This window comes from Erithacus rubecula, assembly GCF_903797595.1.
Source record: "Erithacus rubecula genome assembly, chromosome: 3".
NCBI lineage: Eukaryota > Metazoa > Chordata > Aves > Passeriformes > Muscicapidae > Erithacus > Erithacus rubecula.
The window spans coordinates 16,287,504-16,307,170 of record NC_136689.1 but is presented as its reverse complement, the minus strand read 5'-3'; the positions used below and the strand labels follow the sequence as shown (position 1 = coordinate 16,307,170).

The following is a 19,667-nucleotide window of genomic DNA, read 5'->3' as shown; positions in this document are numbered from 1 at the left end:
ACTGTGAAAGGACATTACCTGCAAAGAACCTAAAGGGCTCATCAGTTATCAGGCTGCCTTTTCAAATGAATCAGAAAGAAGAGCTGAAAATAACTGACCTTTGCATGGCAGCCTACCACCTCAAACAGGGAGTAGAATACAACTGCTGTGAGGAAGGGTAAATGCCCTTAAGAAATGCCAAGAACCTCTACTGGCAAAGAGAGCAGAGAAGTTGATCTCAGCCATGGAGTGAAGAGACTAATTGCTACTTGGTGATGAAGCAGAAATGGGAATGTGCTGCCAGCCTTGACTCATGCTAGACCTTTTCAGAAGAGTCTTTTTTGCTGGGAATTTTCACTCAGATCAATGCTAAAGGCTTCAGAGTAGTTGCACTAAAGTCAAACTACTTTGCCCTCATCTCACCAGTTCGTGGTGCTGCCAGGTTCTGAAAACAGGGGAACAGAGAGCAAGCATAGGGATCTGTTCTCTCCATCTTCCTGATGCACCTGTGGCCAGTGGCTCTGGATGTAAATCCAGCATGTCAAGGTAAAATTGGTAGTAGTGAGCACACAAGTGAAAAGGTTGTTTTCAGCTCTGAAAAAGAATGGAAAAAGTGCTTAGGGTTCAACACAGTAATTTGGAATGTTGTTGTCATGTAGCATTAACTGTGATGAAGGAACTGTGATAGAGCCCATTGGAATGAAGGACATTGCCCTTTTCAAGACCATTTCCAATCCCAAATATTGGAATTTTTAAACTAAATTGTATTTTCTTGTACTGGTCTTCTCCACTTCTACCTTCTCGATCCCACCCTCCTTTTATTCAGGAACTGTTGGAAATACTGAAATACAAATACTTTTAATGTGAGGAGGAAAATATGCATCTTGAACACTAATCAGGGTAAATACAGTTAACAGGACCAAATGGCTAATCATCAACATGAATAAATAGTTTTCCCTTTCTTGAGGGAAATATGGCAAATAATAGCTACAGACTGATTTTATATGTTTTTTATCCTGTCGAATACAAGTTTTCAGTTTGGAATTCAGAGTGGCTAGATACACTCTGCCATCACTATCCCATTTTTTTATTTCGTGTAAATATATTTAAGTGTTCTGCTAAATATAATTTCAAAACTGTGAACATAGTCCCTCAGCAGTGCAATTTTAAACACTGTAGAGAACTGCACATAGATGTAAAGGCAAGATGCAAATTTATGCTGTAGTTCCCCCTTCTAATATTGATAAATCAAGAACATCTTCTCTCCCTTACTGCGGCAGTGATAGGATACAGTAATTTAGAATGAGGTAATCACAGAGTATTGATGTGATACATCTTTAAATATTGAAGCTTGCTGGCTTTGCAAGCATATCTCTTTTTCGAATGTAAATCAGCCAATCCTTTTTCCTTTTTTTGATTCCATAGTGGCATCTTGATGTGCTTATGCCTGGATGGCTTTCATCTTTGGTGCACATTCTGCTCTTTTTCTCCCTAGACAACAATTTCTGACATTTCAGCTGAAGTGGAAACTTGATAGAGGGAAGTGATCTTGTGCAGATGGAGCAGCTGCCTTTACATGCTGTGCTGGTGGGCATACCTGGTAGTTCACTCAGCACATACACATTCTGTGCAGTCCATTAGACACCCTTTCTTCACCCTATGCTAGGGTGAGAAGCCAGCTTCTTGTGATTGCTCAGGAAGTTTATTGTAATCCTCAGCTGTGCAAGTTTAAAGACATTGCCAATGTTGTTTTCAAAGCTGTTGTTTTTAGTGGAATTCTCATTTCCTTTATTTGCATGTCCCTTCCCTTTTTTCTGTGTAGTTAAGATGTGCCTTTAGGGATACTGTGCTTATCCTAACTCCCACATAAATAAAGAGTGCCATACTGGCAAATAAGAAGTGGAGGGACTGTTAGCCTGCAGCAAGAGTTGAGTCTCGTGGAGGATGTACTGGCTGCTGGAGTTCCCAAAAAACAGCAGGTGTTGGTAGGCATGGCTGCAGTGTTTGCAAGGTATTGTGTGCATTCACTTCATAAGACCAAAGGTTTCACATGAGTATGATTTGTGTTCTAATACAGAGTTTAGAGGCATCAAGTACTTGTGAATAGAAAAATAAACTACTGACCCTTTAGGCCTAATGAAAACTGAAGTGTGAGGAAAATAAAGATCTAGATATAAAATATGTTGATTGATTTCAGTTAAGTCTCATAAAGAAGAGCAATGAGAAGAGCTGGGTGCTAGGAAGCAGAAAAAAGTGCTTTAGATAGAGTCTTCTACTTCTAATAGACAAGGTAGGTAATAAAAATAACTTTTCATCAATACTCAGCAGTAGCTGTAAGGATCCAAAAGCTACAATCTTCTCTGTATAACTTTATATTAAGCCAATGCTTGCCTCTACAAAGTTGAATTGCACAGTGCCTTAGGGGCCCATCTGGAAAACATTCATTGTTTTTCAAGGAGTTCACTGCCTTCAAAGTGATGTCAATCAACCATGGATTGTGACACATTTGCTCCACTTTGACATTGAAAATGATTCCTTGACTTTGCTTTCTTAATGTTTTGCTGCATATGACCTTGCAGACTGTGAATCATTGTTACCTTCTGTTCTACCAGTACTCCACAAAAGTCTGCAACACAGAGCCCTAAAGTTCAGATGAATGGAGCTGGTAGTGCACTTTCAGTGTAGGGTGCTGGCCAAGGATAGCTGTCACCAAAGAAAAAGCTGTAGCAGCCTTGAAGGCCTGTGCTCATTTAGTTCTATTACACTACAAATTCTCTTTAAAGATAAATGATGAAAAAATAGGTAATTGAATTCTTGAATTCCAGCAAATATATATAAGAGCTTTTTAAAGGTTGTTTCAGAGTCATCAATTAAACTGAGCAAACTGCTAAGATTTTTTTCTTGTCTGTTACCCTGATTCCTGCTGAGTCTTGTATTTATACCCCTTATAGTGTATCTGAGTAGACTGATTGGTCAGTCACATGGTAATAAGCTTTCCCCACTGACTCTTTGATGCAGTAACTCCAGGACAGTTGCATTTATCTGAAGTTTCATTTGGGCATGAACGGGCATTTACAGATTTGCTGGGAAGAGACTTCCTATCATGTCAGCAGAATAACAGGGACATTATTTATTTATCCTGCTATTTGTCTTGGACTTGTATCCTGCTGTGAACCTTCCTTGCACAATCAATAGCAATAGCAAAGCCCCTGGTGGCTTGCATGAGGTCTTTGGCAAGCCTCCCTCTCCAAGAGGACTTCTGTCTGAAGCAGCTTTCTTTTTGTTTTATGGGTCTAATAGTAAGACCCCATTTTAATGTTGTAAAACTGATTTAACTAAAGAGACACTTATGAAAATGAGAAGATAGGGTTTTTTAGAACTTTTACCCAGGGAGAGGTAAGAAGGAACATAAATTATAAAACAGGGAAAGAAAACACCAGAAAAAAATGTAGTATGAGAACTTTCAAACAGAAGAACTGTATTAAAAACTTTATTCTTGGAAAAGTCTTGCATTTTTTACTGCATATTTGTAACTGCAAACCTTTTAGTTAATAACAATGTTCAGAGAAATGTTGTGCTGTTTTTAATATTTTGGTTGGTTGGTTGGTTTTGGCTATGTCATGTGGTACAAGCTGAACACAGATCTCTCAGACTAAAACATATCCCTCTTCTTCATTCTTTTCTTCATTTCTTTGGGTAGAAGTTGAAGGTTTTTAGGAGCAGGCTCATGCTGTCAGCTAGGACTTTTTGCTAGGAACTCAGTCACATTGCTTTTTGCCTTCCTTGCTCCAGTCATGCCTCCCCCTGTCTTGAATAAAATAATGACATTTTTCTCTGACATCTTCCCATCAACTTCAATATAGCAGAAAAGAAACCTTGATCTCCTCCTGCTTCCCTCTAGGACATCACAGCTTCTGCTTTCATAGTTACCTGCTTGTTACCAAACGTCATTTTGGACTCTGGAGCTCACTGTGCCTCTGGCTATGTCTAAGCCTTGCTGAACTCCTTCTAAGCTCTCTTTTAATACATGTTTTCTGCTAGTCTGCAGCCCTAGGTTTGTGGTCTCAGCTTGGTGCCTTGTGTCTCGACTGTTGCAGTGTCCTTGGCAGATGCAGTCACTGCTCCTGCCTGTTAGAGATGGTGCTGCACATCATTTACTGCTCTGCCACTTGCTGTTGTCCTTGTTTCATCTCCCTCTTGATATCATACATGAGCTGTACATCTGTTTTTCTCAACTCCCACATCACCTTTTTCCTCTCTTCTATTGCCATTTCTTTGATGAGAAGTGTCAACACCAGCCTCATCTTGTTACCTTGTCCCAAAAACACCTCTAGTTCCTTTCATACTTTCCTCATGCTTGGTGGTGGCTTTTTGAGAGCATCCCCTGCTCGCCATATCATGTCTTCAGATTCAAGTGCTAACAAAGAATGTGACTTAGAGTGGGATACTGATAGGCTGAGTCTAATAACTGCTGGTTCTGGATTGTGATATTGCCTTATTGTTCCATTGTTGTTCTCATCTGCCTTTATCCATTAGCTATCCCTTGTCTTAAACTCTTAACGTTGTGCAGATGGCACAGCCACTTCCATTTTTATCTTGTGCAGGCTCTGCACTAACTTGAGCCCTTAACTAGGGCTGGGCCTTTCAGCATTACATTGGTAGGAAGAATAAGTTATGCATAGCAGTATTTTCTTCAAAGACAAATGCACTTTTATTTCCAGTGAAACATACATTCCATGATCTAAACTTAATGAGAGATTACTTAGCTTAATAAGTTCTGAAGAACTGAAAAATCTCACCATTTTTGGGGTTAGCATTTCTCAGATACAATTATTTGGAGTGGTTTGGCACTTGGCACTTGTAAAGTAAAAGTGATTAAAATAAACTAAAGTTGGATTAAAAACCTTCAGAATTATGAGGTTTTAATTGGTCTGAAATTAATATAATGATTTGCATCTATAGTTAATTTACCTTCTAAGTCATAAAAATAATGAAATTTTTTCCCCTCACTCAGATTTATTCTAATTCTTCTCACATAATTATCTTTGTTTTCTCTGAGATGTTAATCATCTTGAAGTTTGCAGTCAGATTGTTTTTTTTTAAATCCTTTTACCATAAACTATTTATTTCTGTGTGATTGAACTGCAGTTTATACAGACAATTTTAGTGAGCGTTGGTTTATCTTTTGTAATAGGTGAGACCAAATTGAATAAGAAAGCTGAAATTCAGTTCAGGTATTCTGAAGCTATTTGTAAACTAAACAGAGGAGTATACTGAGCCTCACCTCCTGCTCCTGAAATTTGGTTTTCTATTTCATTAGGTTTTTTGTGTATTCAATTTAATCTCTTGATGATTAGGCAACTTCAATATTAGAGTGCATTTTATTCTTGAAAGTAATGTCTTTGGGTCTTAATTTAATTTCTGTGTAAATTGAATGCATAACCTAGTCAAACAGACACTTCAAGGGATCCAGATTTTTGATGATTGTCATTGTACATATTCTTTCAATTAACCAAAAAGCTTTGAATAGACTGAAATTGAGCTTTGGTGTTATTTACCTCATTACTGATTTTCTTTCATATATATATTCACCACTATTTGAAGCAGGTTTCTTGATCTAAGGGGTATGTCCCCAAGGAAGGTATTTCTGCCCTTATAAAAAAAGATGTCCGTGGGACATTAACATTTTTTATTGTGAGGGTTCTTCACCAACATATACTGTTTTCTCAAATGTTTGTCTTCTGATGGTGTAGTGCAACTTAGATACAGCAATGCCCATGTTTCCAAATGCAGAACACCTTACCTTCATCATGATATATCTCAGCAGACTTAGTTACTTGTGTAACAGAAAGGATCAAGGGCCACATGGATTGAAAAATAAAATATTTGGGGATTTCTTGGATGCATAACATTTTGTGTACTTTTAATGAAGTTGCTTTATGATTGGTGACCTTTGCTTTTCCTGACTTTTTTCAAGTAAAAAGTAAGCTTTAGTAATTATGTTCTGTTTGAGCTCAGCTATAACTAGTAATAGAAAAAAAAATTGACCTTCATATAAGTACCCTTCAAAGGCTTGAAATGGAAATGAAAGAACATGAGGATTATATTTATTTGGTTGAGGAATACTGCACAGAACCTGAAAATGCCAGAAAATTCTCAGAATTTGTAAATACAGTTTTAGTGGCAGCCCATAACTGTAGGCCTGTCTTTGGAAAATTGGCCTTTTCTGTAAATATTTCTGTACTTACAATCTGTATTCTATTAGGAGGCTGTGATTCAAATAGGTTAAAAGCACTTATTAGTGTGATGAAAAGTTAAGCGGGACACACAATTTCCTCTTTTCATTATTTTACAGAGAAATTTTCAAAAGAGGTAAAACTGTTTCTCCCTTGAATTGAAGAGTTTTTCCTGCAGTTAGCTGGAAATGAATTGTTTGAATTTTGTACCTCAACCAACAATTACAAAATTAAAGCAAAACTTTGTTATGTAATTACACATTTACATTTTCATGGGTAGCAGTCCTAATCAGTCTCTGAACTTATTATCAAGACAATAAATTGTTTTATGCCTCTACTGTTATAAGCTACTAACAGGATTCAGAAGACTCTTTCCAGTTGCTTTTGTGCCCATTCTTTAGTCCCCAGTACTCTTCTTCCAGGTGTGAATAGTATTAGGATGCCCACCGCAATGAAATACAGTGCAACTTTTGCCTCTTAACAGAAGAGGCAAACATCTTGCTGTTGCCCAGCCTCAGGGACAGAAAGAAGAACATCTGCATTCTATTTCTTAAAAGTAAACTTTAATTGAGATAAAATTCCTGAAATTTGGTTTTTCCACACAGCACCTTCACTAAGGAAAATAATAGTGTCTTTGTGTTTGGGAAAAGGTGTATGGGATAAGACAGAGGAAAAAGGTTAAATGGGCTTTAGAATAACAGCATATGGAAATCAAGACGAAAATATAGTCATACTAGAAAAAAAATATTTTTTTGGGAAGATATGTTTTAGTAAGAAAAGCAACTGGTAATAAAACATTTCAACCAGCTCCACTTCAGACTACGTGTTATCAACTTGACAAAAATCTCTTCTCACTTCTTTCATTAAATAGAAGTAAAGAACCTCTTGTACCAGGAATAAAAAGAATTTGAACAGGAAGGGTTTTCAGAGAAGTAAGAGACAGATTTGGGAATACAGTCCTGTAAGATCTCATCACATCTCCCATGTCCTTGTGTGCAGGGTGGGATGGATAGTAATAGTTTCTCATATGCTTTATTTATCTGAAAGGCAAGATAGTTTTTGGTGAAACCACCTTTGTAAAAGGAAATTTTCTGTAAATCACAGCCCTCTTTGGTCATTCTTTATATTGCAGAAGTGGCAGAACTGTTGACAAAAATGAAAAAAAATCAAAATGTGTCAATTTTTTCCACTCACTAGGTTTCCATGGTACCATGCTCATATAATACACAGTGACATGTGGCCCTGGAGGAGCCTGCAGTCTTCCTGGACTGACACCAAAAGTCTACAGTTCAGTTAATTCAGTATTATACAACGTAACTGATACAGGATTTAACTTTTTTTTTTTGTTTTTATTTTTTTATTTTCCACTAAGAAATACTCTTACACTCTTATCACTGCTTTATCTGATGACATTCAGGAATTCAGTACTAATTAATGCTGTTATATTTCCTGGATTGCTTTGGACCACAGACAAATGAAATGCAGTATCTTCTGTGCTTGTTTATACATCATTTCAGCTTTTGTTTTGTTACACTTGATGCAGCTTGGGCAGCTACACTTTTAAAAATTTTTCTTGTGCAAATAATTATTGAACATTTATTTATAACCCTTTAGCAGTGGCCAAGATGAACGTATGACTTCCTTAATGGGATTTTTCACAGAAATGGTGTTATTTTCGGAGGGTCAAGGATAAGGAATGACTGTTTGTCTCAAAGGCTACTAATGTGGCCTGGATAGAACAGATGGATGGAAAACTGAGCAAATCCTAAGGCATAAATCAGTTCTTCACAAACAGTACTCTTTGCAGACCTAGGTAAGTGAGTGGTATAGGTAGCTAAGTATGACAGTTAGTATGAAGCTAGAAGCAAAATAAATTGCAGTATTTCTTAGGTGTCAACAATGTGCTACAATTGAGTGAGACAAGGAAATTCAGAAAGGACAGTTCTACTGACACAAATAAGTAAAGATAGAAATGAAACACTGAATGGGAAATGAACACGCAGACGAAGTGGCAATAAACAAACTGAGCACAAGATGAACAGCCAGAGAAATAAACAAGTAAAAGAGCAATAAATGGCAACAAGCAAGACAGATGCAAAACACCCCAAGCAGCTGTTGAAAAAGGAAAAAGAAAATAAAAAAACCAACCACACAAATATTACACTCAAGCAGAAGAAATTCTCACTGCATGAAATGTCAGGGCTGTGTCCTAAAATGCCTTAATTTCTGTGAATTCCATTGGAGAATTTTATTTGTGCAGTCTATATAGGTGTACACCAGCTGGTGGAGACTTTGGGCTATCATTGGTTTCCTTTCTTTCATTTATTTTTTTAAAGAAGCAAGGAACAAGGGTTTTTTTTTCCTGAGATGTGTGGGCATATTCACTGCTGGGTATGTTGCAGATGCCCATAAAGTGAAGCATTTGTGATCCAGCCCCCAGCAATGCCTTAGGGACTTGTATTTGCAAAATCTATACAGTGGAAGATTCAGCTTTTGATGGAAAACCTATTACTCACACACTTCTGGAAATACCTGTGTATCTAATAAATTTTTTTAGTAAATTAATTTTGAAACATTCTGCTTTAGTTTTGTTTTCTTCTCTTGTAATCCCTGTTATTAAAGTTTCAGGGCTGGATAATGTTTTCTTCCTAGACCTTTGAGTTCCAGCTCTGTAAGCCACACATCTTTTAGGAACGGGAAGCAGAAGTACATAGATAGAATTTGCAGGGAATGGTCCCTGCCAGAACACAGGTGAGAAGAAAATCATGGGATAATTTATTGTTATGGAAGAAGAACTAGAAATGCTGAAGTTCTTTGCCTCAACAGGTGATCTTATGATTGTGCTGTCCAGAAACAAGCTTGATAAGAAAAGACTGATCAGGATGTGACAGACTTGTTTAGAAAAGAGTGTCCACATGGGATTAAATGGACTTAAGTTGTTTCAGATAATTTCCATCTTCTCTATATGGAGCTCATTTCAGTTGCTTTGTTGGACATTCTGGTATATAGAGATTAATTGTACATAATAAGAAAAAAATATTATTTAGTGTTGAGTATTAATATTAATATTGAGAATATTAAAATATTCTTAGTTTTGAGTATGGTTCAGTTGTGAGAGACATGAGCTCACTGACCTCTGCCAGTGTCTTGTATGATGTTGGAGCCACTCCTGGAAGGGAGGGCACTGATAAAAAGCATTATCCCACCTCTCAGGATCTGCTTCTTATTGTCCTCTTCCCTCATCTGGTTCAAACCCAGCTTCTTGCTAAACAAAGACTGATTTGTCATGGTCATCCTTTGGTGCTCATAGCTTTTGCACCTGGGCACATATCAGCAAAGCACCCCTGTTTTTGCAATGATTGATTCTTTGAGTCATTAACCCTTAACATTTCAGTTTCACACAAGTGCTATGTTTTGTCTCTAAGATTAGGCACAGTTGCACTGTACATAAATCATAAAACTTATTTGTATAGGATTTTTTTTTTTCTAATTTTAAAATTTAAGAAAGACTGGTTGTTTTTTTTAAACAACATGTGGTAAGGAAATGGTGTATTATTTTGCAATTCTGACAAATTAATGAATCAACATCTTTGTACAAAAAAGTACCTTTATGAAAATGGCATACAGAGAGAATTTTCTAATATTTTGTTTTGGTTTTTGTCTTCTAGAGTATCAGGGCCTCAGGGCTGGTGCTGTTGGAAACCATTCTTTTTGGATCACTTCTTCTGTACTTCCCAGTAAGTTAAACTATAGCTTTAAAAAATATTATACCCTTGCTGACACTTTAAAACATTTTATGAATGGTTTTGGAGAAAATATAAATGTAAAAGCTATTTATTTATTATTAGTTTAATCTGACTACAAAATGTGCTCTGCTCTGCAAATATTCTTAAAAACACTCAAAAGTTTTACTATATTTTTAAAAATTCTCCATTTTCAAATTGGCAAAAATTGCCAGTTGCTTAATTGGACATTTTTGGGTGTTCTGGGCTAAGATGAGATTTTGCTTTGAAAGACAGTACCTCTCTCATCTATGGTATGGAGGAAAAAAGCAAGGTATGTAAAAGAAAGACACTGATTAAACCAAATATTTCTCTGGAATGTAGTATAAAGGAGATTAATTATTTCAGTGCATTCCTGGCATGTATTTTGATGTTTCTGAAGGTATGTGGCATCTTAAATATCATGATTTGGAGAAATTTAAGTGACATTACCCTTACCCTGTGCATGGGAAAAAAAAAAGTAATTTCACAGTCGCATGAGAAATATATCACAAAACTCATAGAAATATGTGTCCATTCTCTTTCCAAAAGTCACAGAAAAATTGAGTTTGTTAACTGCCACATAAAGCCAAAACAATGACTAGATAAAGCAAGACATCAGAGTGTATATTGAATGAAGTTGATAGAAAGCATGCAGATTGGGAGGCAATCAAAGATGGAGTGGTGGACTGGGCAAACAATCAAAGATGGAGTTGTGGACTATTTCAAAATATGTTTATGTACTCCTTCCCTCAGTAGTCAGAATTTTTTGTGCTTTTATAGACCATCATGTAGTTACTGAAAAATGAACTGGATAACAAAACTCTGGTAGCTGCAGAACAAGTTGGAAATAAACTGCAGTAGAATGTGTGAAGAATACTATAAATAAACACAAACCCTGGTGGAATTTTAATACATTCTTTTTTTGAATTGTGTGGGCCTTCCAAGTTCTAAAGAAAAAGTGCGTGCATTTCTTTATGTATTTTTTCATCTTTCACTTTGTAGAAGTCAGGGAAATGAAAGTTTTTGGTTTTGTCATGCTGACAAAAGTTTTTTACAACTTGTAATAAATACATCTCTTATGGGTTTTCAGAACTTCTTTCATATTTCTTCTCAGGGAACAGAACAGAAAGTCCATGCACTGCTTTCTCAGCTGGTGCTGGGGAGCATTTACAGAAATTCATATCATAAAGCATTATGCAAGGCATTTCCTTGCCATGGCTGTCTCCTCTTTGCTTTCTCAGAGAGCCCTGGAGCCAGGTAAGGGCTTCCCCAGGCAGATGCTCAGTTGGAGCCAGTCAGTGTCTGTGCAGCCTCAGTTCCAAAGTGGGAGCAGCCTCATCATAGCTCATCAAAATAGTGTGTGTGGTCTGCTCACCTGCCACCCATTCTTCAGTTCATTCCCCAGTTCTTGTCTTGGTTCTCCATTTGTTGAGTTTCATGAAAGATGAACATCCTTTGGTCTGTCTTCAGGCATCTGGACACTGAGATACTGCTGTGGAAAAAGACTTCTCTCAGCAGTTGCCTTGAAGGACCATTCTGTTGGATGCAAGAGCTGGTGACCACCCACAACCTATCAATGCAGAGGGAGAAGAAAGGAGGTGGTTCTGGAAGGTTGCAGTTCAATAACCCAAGCATCTCCTCAGCTATTTACTGACATTTAAGCTCCTTTTTTTTTTAACTGACAATAAGGATATTAAATATAGAGCGAGTACAAAATGACAATTTGATGTATTCTGAGGGAAAAAAAAATTGCTGGAAATTTCTGATTAGCCCATGTCTCAGGTGGGATGTAGATACTTGACCAGAGTTTATCTTTCTCTGCACATCTCAAGCTCCTACTATAAAGCTGTCTGCTGGAAACACATTCTTTTAGAAATGAATTGGCAAATGTATTATGACTTGGCTTCTCTCTTCTAGCAATTTTATGTTCCCACACTCTTTGCTGGGACACTGTTCTTTCTTATACAGGGAATTACTAATCAGGCTGTTACTCCTACAGACTTGAGGGAAAAAAAGAGAGCAATTTTATTATTTCTATTTTGAGGGTTTTAGGGGCGGGATGTAGCAAATGTGATAGTGGGAGGTCCTTTGCATTTTCAGACAGAGAAATTAATGCTGATTTCACCAACCAGAAAAATATGGTTTTGTAAAATCAAAGAAGATCAGGAAGATCAGCTTTTACCTGTCCCTCAATTTACTGCAAGGAAGTTTTCAGCAATTTCTGATTCAGAGCAAGACAGTGAAACAGTAAATGTGTGAAAGCTATAAGGTGTATTCTTTTGAAGAAAGAAAAGCCACAAGGTATGAATTATGAGGGGCGAGTCCTTGGAATGTGAACTCTTGATGTTTTGCTGTACATGGTCAGAATCTAAATGTACTCACCTGCTGATTGTCTGGGGAAGGAGCACAAAGCAAAGCAGAATGACACAAGAAAGAAAACCCAGGCTTTAAACAGAATCTTGTTTGCACCAGCTGGCATTCACACACATATTCATAGCAGGGTGTAGAATATATATTATCAATATATGTGTTGGTCATAAGTCACTTGCCTGCAAAGCAGATTTTGTTTTCCCTGAGTCATATTTATTTACTCCATCATGTTACTTGGTGTTTTCATTTGCTTCTGAAAAGAATTTGGGATATTTTGTGACCTAGAGATGTGGTTAAAAATGTAGTAACGTGTGCCCAGAGGTCAATTTTTCAGCTATTTGATTTGGTCCTCATTTTATGCTAGAGGAGTGCATTAGAGCTCTAAGACTAGTTAATATAGATCTCACATCTTATGCACCAAAATTAGGCTGTGTTTTGCACAGGTAGTATGAAATGGGAGTTAGTGTATGAAATGGGGTTTATAAGCACCACTGCAGTAGGATGTTGTCTTTTAATATAAGGCTGATTTACTTTGATATCATCTCTTCTTCTATTGTGATTTGGAATGTAAAACTAAAAAGATTTGCTTTCGCACTCAACCAAGTGTGGAATTACACAGCTTGGCTTGGTGCCTGTAACAATGTAAAGGTATTATGGAGTGGCATTTCAGTTCTAAATAACTGAAATCTCTATTCATTTGAGGAGTCAGTGCAAAATTACATTCTTGTTTAAAAAACAAAATCCCCTTAGGTTTTCTCTACACTGCTTTAAGTCTTTGGCATCCTTGTTCTCCACTCTTCTGCACTTCCCTAATTCTTTTTCTAGATCTGTTTACTCAATCTGTCTCAGATTGTTTTGAGAGCCTTCAGCATACAAATTTCACTGTGTCTAGAAGGGGTTTGTTGCATCTCTGACTTTCCCTACCCTCTAATTAAATGGAAACCAAAACCTACTTTGTTACATTGCTGAATTTCTTTCACTAATTGTTGTTGTTTTCATGTCTACATGCAGTAATCTATTCATGGTGTAACATCATTAATTGAAAAATAATATCACCAGTCATCTGCTTTTGGTGAGAAAAACAGCTGTTACAATGCCCTTCTAACTAAATGGGAAGTGCAAATGATGGTCTCCACCTAAATTTATTATTCAAGTTCTGCTATACTCATAACAACACTGATCTTTCCTGAATTATAAGCAGGCAGATGAGCTCTGTCTATTACAAATGCATAGATTTTACTCAGAAGTTGCTGGACAGCTCACATTTCTGAAGCTCTCATTTCCTATATTTTCTGTAGTCTCCTAGTAACATCTCTAATTTGCCTTTACTTAGTCTTTCCAATTATCAATGGATCCCCTCCAAATGAACACTAGGCTTTCTAATTGATTTCGTTTATATTTCTTTGTTCTTAGATTTTGAACAGAAAGCCAAAACCCAACCATCTTATGGATGAGTCCCTTAATTTCTGTACTTGGCATCTGAGGGGAAGAATCTCATTGCTTTCCTTGCCCTGAAATACAAACTATTTTGAAACTTTTAGACCTTTCTTAATTCCATGTCTTGCTAATTATTGGAACACACTGCCACAAGTTTAAAGACTCTTTCCTTGCTACAAAGATCTTCAAATAAAGCGAGCAGTAGCACCATGTTGTAAGAGAGTAGCCTGTTAATTGCATTAGGAATCAGACCTCAGGTGATTTTACACATCTGGAATGAGCACAGTTCGGAAAATAGTAGATTCTGATAAGATATCAATAAACTTTTTTTAAGCTGTGAGGATTGTCAATTACCAAAAGCTCTTTGTCCAGAGTTTATGAAGTATCCATCTTTGGAGGTGTCAGGAATTGACTGGGCCCAGGTCTGAGCAACCTGGCCTAGTTTTGGGTAGGAGGCTGGGCTAGATGACCTCCAAAGATCTCTTGCAAATGAAATTCTGTCATTCTGTGTTTCTTATGTATGCATCCATCCTGAGACAGTCACCCTATGCTCATCAAATCCTGAAGAGGAACTGGGTCTTTTTTGAATTGTTTTAGACTTGGAACTTGAAGATGAGGTGCATCATGGCCAACACTTCATGGACTGTAAATGAAGTCTGAGGTACTTGCCTCAGATGGTCATGAATTCCACCCTAGGCAGCTAGGATTACCTGATACATTAAATAGTTCCCATACTGCTAGTCTACATTAACTGAAACTCCAAAATACGTGCAACAGATTGCATGATACAATGATATGATATAATTTCTACAATCAGTGATTAAAGCTAAGTGAGTATGGTGATGCAAAGACCAAGGGAATAATTTCTTCTTCATGATCTTGATATAGCAGGGAAGAATTACTAGATTTAGATTCCAGCAAGTGAAAGTTGTTAGACAGTGAGGCTGAATCTTGTAACAGTGAGGTCAGCTAGATCATAAGATAGACTAGCATTGGAAGCTGCAGAATATCTTTTTAAAAACTTACAATTTTCTTTCCTTCTTCCTTTGGCTAAAAAAATCCAAATTCATTACAGCTTTCCCATTTTTTCCAAACTGCAAGTTATAACAAGGCAATACTGTTATCAGTTTAGAGAAATGGAGCTGTGGGATGGGGGGGGGGGGCTTGATTTCCTAATGCTCATGAAGTAGTTCAGTAGTGAATCCTGGCATAAACTTTGTACTCAGACATTTTGTTGCATGTGTTATATGTTAAGATCTCTTTCTGGGATTGTCTTATTCTGTCTTTCACACTCAAGCTAAAGTCACCGACCCTTTTGTTTTATGAGAAGTAATAGAAAGTGGGGAGCCTTGGAGCTTGGATATGGATATGGGGGATTTTTTTCTCCTCAAGCTATCTGTATGTGCATTAGCATAGAAGAAACGAGCTGTGAAGTTTGGGAGATGAGACTGTGGTAGGTCCATTAGTGCTAAGACTCCTGAGCAGGGCAAGGTCACTGGAAAACTCTGGTTTTGACATTGTTGAATGTGAAAATAGAACACTGCAAAATACTCTTATGCATTTGTTCCTCAAATAAGGGATGTGTTACAAAAGCTCAGTCATTCCATACACATTGATATGCACTGAGGCCAACTGAAAAATGTGCTTTTTCCAACACATTTAGCATTACAAGTCTATTCTGATACCCCAGATGTTTCAGATTGATTCTTTCTCAGGGTATAACTGTATTGCCTTTACTCACAAAATAGTGTTTAAAGCTTTTAGAATGAAAAATCATCATTTTATTCTTGTTCAGGGAAAAAAATACACCTGTCTTTGGTGTTCATGTCATGACAGTCTAAGGACACTGTAAATACCTGCTCTAAAATAATCACTACAAATTTCCATAGTACTCTAGGAAAGGGTATTTTCATTTTATTTGGATCACAGTAGATTAGGTATCCAGCCAATGCAAAAGGCTTTAAAAGATTTTAAATACCATATTGCAAGGTTTTTTAATGTACAGTGTATGCTTGGGCATGGAGGTGTGGGAGCGAGGCAGAAGATGATGCAGTAGGTTGTCTCTCTTGGTCAATGTCCTTGTCAGATCAAGATATTTTTTGGAGTTAATGTGCAACCAGTTAACCAATACCTTTTTTTGAGACCCAGCTTGCTTTAAATGCAAAAACCTGAAGTCAGCTTGTGTAGCCCCTGCATTACAGGCTACAAAGTACAGAAACCTCACAGGTACTGAAACACTTGTGTCCTTGCCCTGAACCATGCTAATAAAAATGTTTGTGACTGTTTTTACTGATAGGAAGAAAGCATTGAATATTTTCTGCTTTTTTAATACATTTCTTTAAAATGTCAGAAAAATAAGATACATGTGTTAGTTCTTCATGGTTCTGTTGACAGTAATCTACATAGCTATCCTAAAAAATTCTGGCAGCTACTGTCAGAAGATAACTGGAGGCTGTTGTATAAGTGATTATCCACATTAAGAACTGTGATTAGACAGAGCTATTTGCCTCCTGAGCTTAGTTACATTTTGGCATCTCTGTGTATATGTTAGAAGTTTAGGTTATTGGAAATTCAGTAGAGCTATGACATCATAAATTCTAAGAGATTATACAGGTGGAATTTGGTGAGGGGTATTTGTGCATGTTCTCTGTGTTTCTATATGTCTGTGTGATGTGTTCCCAGGTTACCTTAAGCTGGAAGGAACCTCAGGAAGCATCTACTCCACCTTCCTGCACAAAGGACAGTCAGCTGTAAGATTTTGTACAAGACAAGGTTACTAAGAGCTTTGTGCAATAGGTCTTAAAAACCTGCAGGAATGGAGACTACCCAATCTGGCAGAGTGCAGGCATGCAGTGAAATCACATGGCTGGAGTTTTTTTGGATAGTGATGAAATATGGGATGTTGCTGGAACATAGCAAGTGGCTTCTACATGGCGGGCTGAAAATAGGTCAGTGAAGGTCCAGGTACTGATTTTACTATTTCACATCTTGGACTCCCATGGTCATCCATGTGGCATTACTTGTGTCATGACAAAACTCCATCTTCCCCTTTCATGGATTTGAAGATGCAGTAGGTACTGTAGGAGGGCATTGCTATTTTTGCTACTCTGAAAGACTTTTTTGAGGACTAAGTTCAAAGTGCACATTTGTCAGAGTCTGGGTTCACTGAATAGCCAAGAATATGTGTGAAGGGCTTGAGAGTGGGGGAGAAAAGGACAGCATCCAGTGACCTGAGCCAATTTCCACGTTGGATTTTCATTGACCTTTTTATTTTAAATTAATATCCTGCACTGCCAGCTTGCAGGCACTTACATGGTACAGTCTTGCCAGCCCTTCATTCAGGGAAATTAGTCTTGTAGTGAGGGGAGCAGGGCAAGATCTTGTGGTCTTTCCTCTTTACAAATAATTCCACTGAAGTAACTTGCATGAATGAACTTACACATATAAGAATTTGTAGATAATACTCTACCTTAATATACTCTTCTCAAAGAAGTGATGTAAAACCAGACTACAGTCCTGAAAAATAGTTCACAGTTTTAGCCAGGGAATTTAAATTTCTTTTGGATAAAGCTTGAGCAGTAACAAGTTAAAAATGTGCTACATTTGAAAAATGAAAGTGTGGGGAACTCTTTTCTGATCATAAAAAGATTTGAAACACAAAAATTATCAGAGAGTAAAATGTGGGTGCATTCAAATAGAGGAAAATAGTGCTGGGACATATTCACAGTATGTTCCTTACTAAAGCCTGGAACCTGCTCTGATAATCCATCCTCATTGCTCTGCTCTCTAAAGCTGAACCTTTTGTTGCTTGGCAAGCACTCGAGCAGGAGACCAGAGCAGGGCCACTTCCATGCCAAAGAATTACTGAAGAACACATGATTGAAAAGATTTAATCAGTGAAAGCCTTCATTTGGCTCACTGTTTCTGCTGAATTAGTGTTAGAAAACGGGAAGAAAGTAATTTATATAAATCTTTTATGTTTAGTCTTTTATATAATTCTTGTTAGGTCTCAGTGCGTATAAACTAGAAAGAATTGGAATAATTTCTGCCAAATTTTTTGATGACCACATTGATCATTTGGCAAGTGAACTGAGTCAATACCAAGATGCTTAGAATAAATTTGAATTTTATTCTAATGACTTAATTTTATGAAAAAATTGACACGTGAAAAAAGGCACGCTCATGTATTAGTTCAAAATATGTGATAGAACTTTTACATCAAAAATATTAAGGGACAGAATATTACATTTTTATTAAATTGTAAAACTAAAGAGTTGAGAGGTTTTGATAGTATAGATGAGCCAGGATTGAATAGTGCCAGGAATGAAAGTATAAAAAATTCTAGACACCACATACATATTCTCAGTAGGGCATAGCCCATGCATCAGTGATTTCCCTTCTCTCATTAGTTTAGCACCTGAGAGACTGCATGGTGGTGGGAGATAAATCTCAGTCATTCTTATTCACTTATCCAATTTCAGTGAAAGCTGGGGGCATGTTCCTTTTTTTCTCATCAGATGCCTTTTCTCTTTGTTCATTCATGCATTCATACCTAAGACCCAAGGAGCAACACCTATAGTAAAGTGAAAGGCCTATAAATTGCCTTTAATCTTGCTGAACTTACTAGATTCAGCTGTTGCCTGCTTTGTGGCTGTTGTGATCTGCATCAAAGAGAATCTGAAGCAAAATGAAAGCAGAAGCAGTTCATGTTTAAGGGAGGCTTGAGTTAGATAAGCTGATACCACCATGCTGTTTCTGGTAGGAATTTGGGTACAGCTGTAAACCAATGCTGTCAGGGGGAAACTGGCAATGATATAACTCACCATGCCTTGGAATATGAGATTGAAATAGGACATTGACCAGTATAATATGTACAGGTGAATGACAAAACATGGTATCCTCCCTGTCATCTTCCATGTCATTTGACAGACTACTCTGCATCAACACAGAGGAAAGGGAAAAGACAGAACCTCCATCTCGAAGCCTGTTCCCTATGAATAATACAGGAGCTGAATTATGGAGTTTTTTTCTCCTTTGGTTTTTCTTCTCAGTCTCTCCTCTTTTATGGATGAATGCATTAGGTATTTCCTATCTGTCTACTCAGATTTTAAATGTTGCACCATGAAGGGTGTTTAATGGTTAATGATTAGGAGAGAGAAGAAATTCAATACCTTAAAATGGAGAGAGAAAAGAGCTGATGTTTTTGGAAGAGATACTTAGGAAAGGAGATTTCATCCATCAGAGATGAGGCTGTCCATAGTTTTCTGCATGCTGAGAACTAAGTTGATGCAGGCAATGGTATCTTTATGTTTTTTAATATCAACTTCTAGAAGTTAAGCAGTTTGCAGGCAAAAGTATATGACAACTGGTGAAATCTTTGCACTGGAAAAAATGTTACAGAAGTGTAATAACGATTGTGCAAAGTTTTTATTAGTGTGTAGCACTTCTAAACATCTCTTTTCTAAACCCTGAGATAAGAGATCAGTGGAATTTTAATCGGTGCTTTTAACCCAAGGCCACATATCATCTGAAGTAAATAGGAAATTAGCTTTTTGCTTGTAGAGAGGAATTGGTAAAAGGTAATATAAACATTTATGAGAGTAGACACAAATTTACAATATAAGTTGCAATATGAAATTATCAAAACATATCAACAAATACCAGTGTACAAGCTATTCTGTATTTCTGCTAGTATTGATAATAGTAGAGTTGTCTGAAAAAAAAAATCAAAATTTTAGTTTGCCAGGGTTAAAAAAAATGAAGAGTTAGGGATCAGCAGGTCAAAAATTGTAATTTTGTAACTAACCAGATGGATTTCTGAAAATGAGGCATTCAAACTACCAGTGCCTAGATCTAAATCTACATCACATCAAGTAGGGAG

At 37.1% G+C, this 19,667-nt stretch overlaps 1 protein-coding gene across 2 annotated transcripts in view; it reads left to right on the top strand.

Annotated features, from left to right (window-relative positions):
- Positions 1–19,667, top strand: part of GPR158 (G protein-coupled receptor 158) — a 178,031-nt gene that overhangs the window by 93,145 nt on the left and 65,219 nt on the right. For both annotated transcript variants that reach the window (XM_079300595.1, XM_079300594.1), the window contains exon 5: positions 9,884–9,952. In XM_079300595.1, the coding sequence (XP_079156721.1) occupies positions 9,884–9,952 (69 nt within the window). The remainder of the gene's footprint in view (positions 1–9,883; positions 9,953–19,667) is intronic.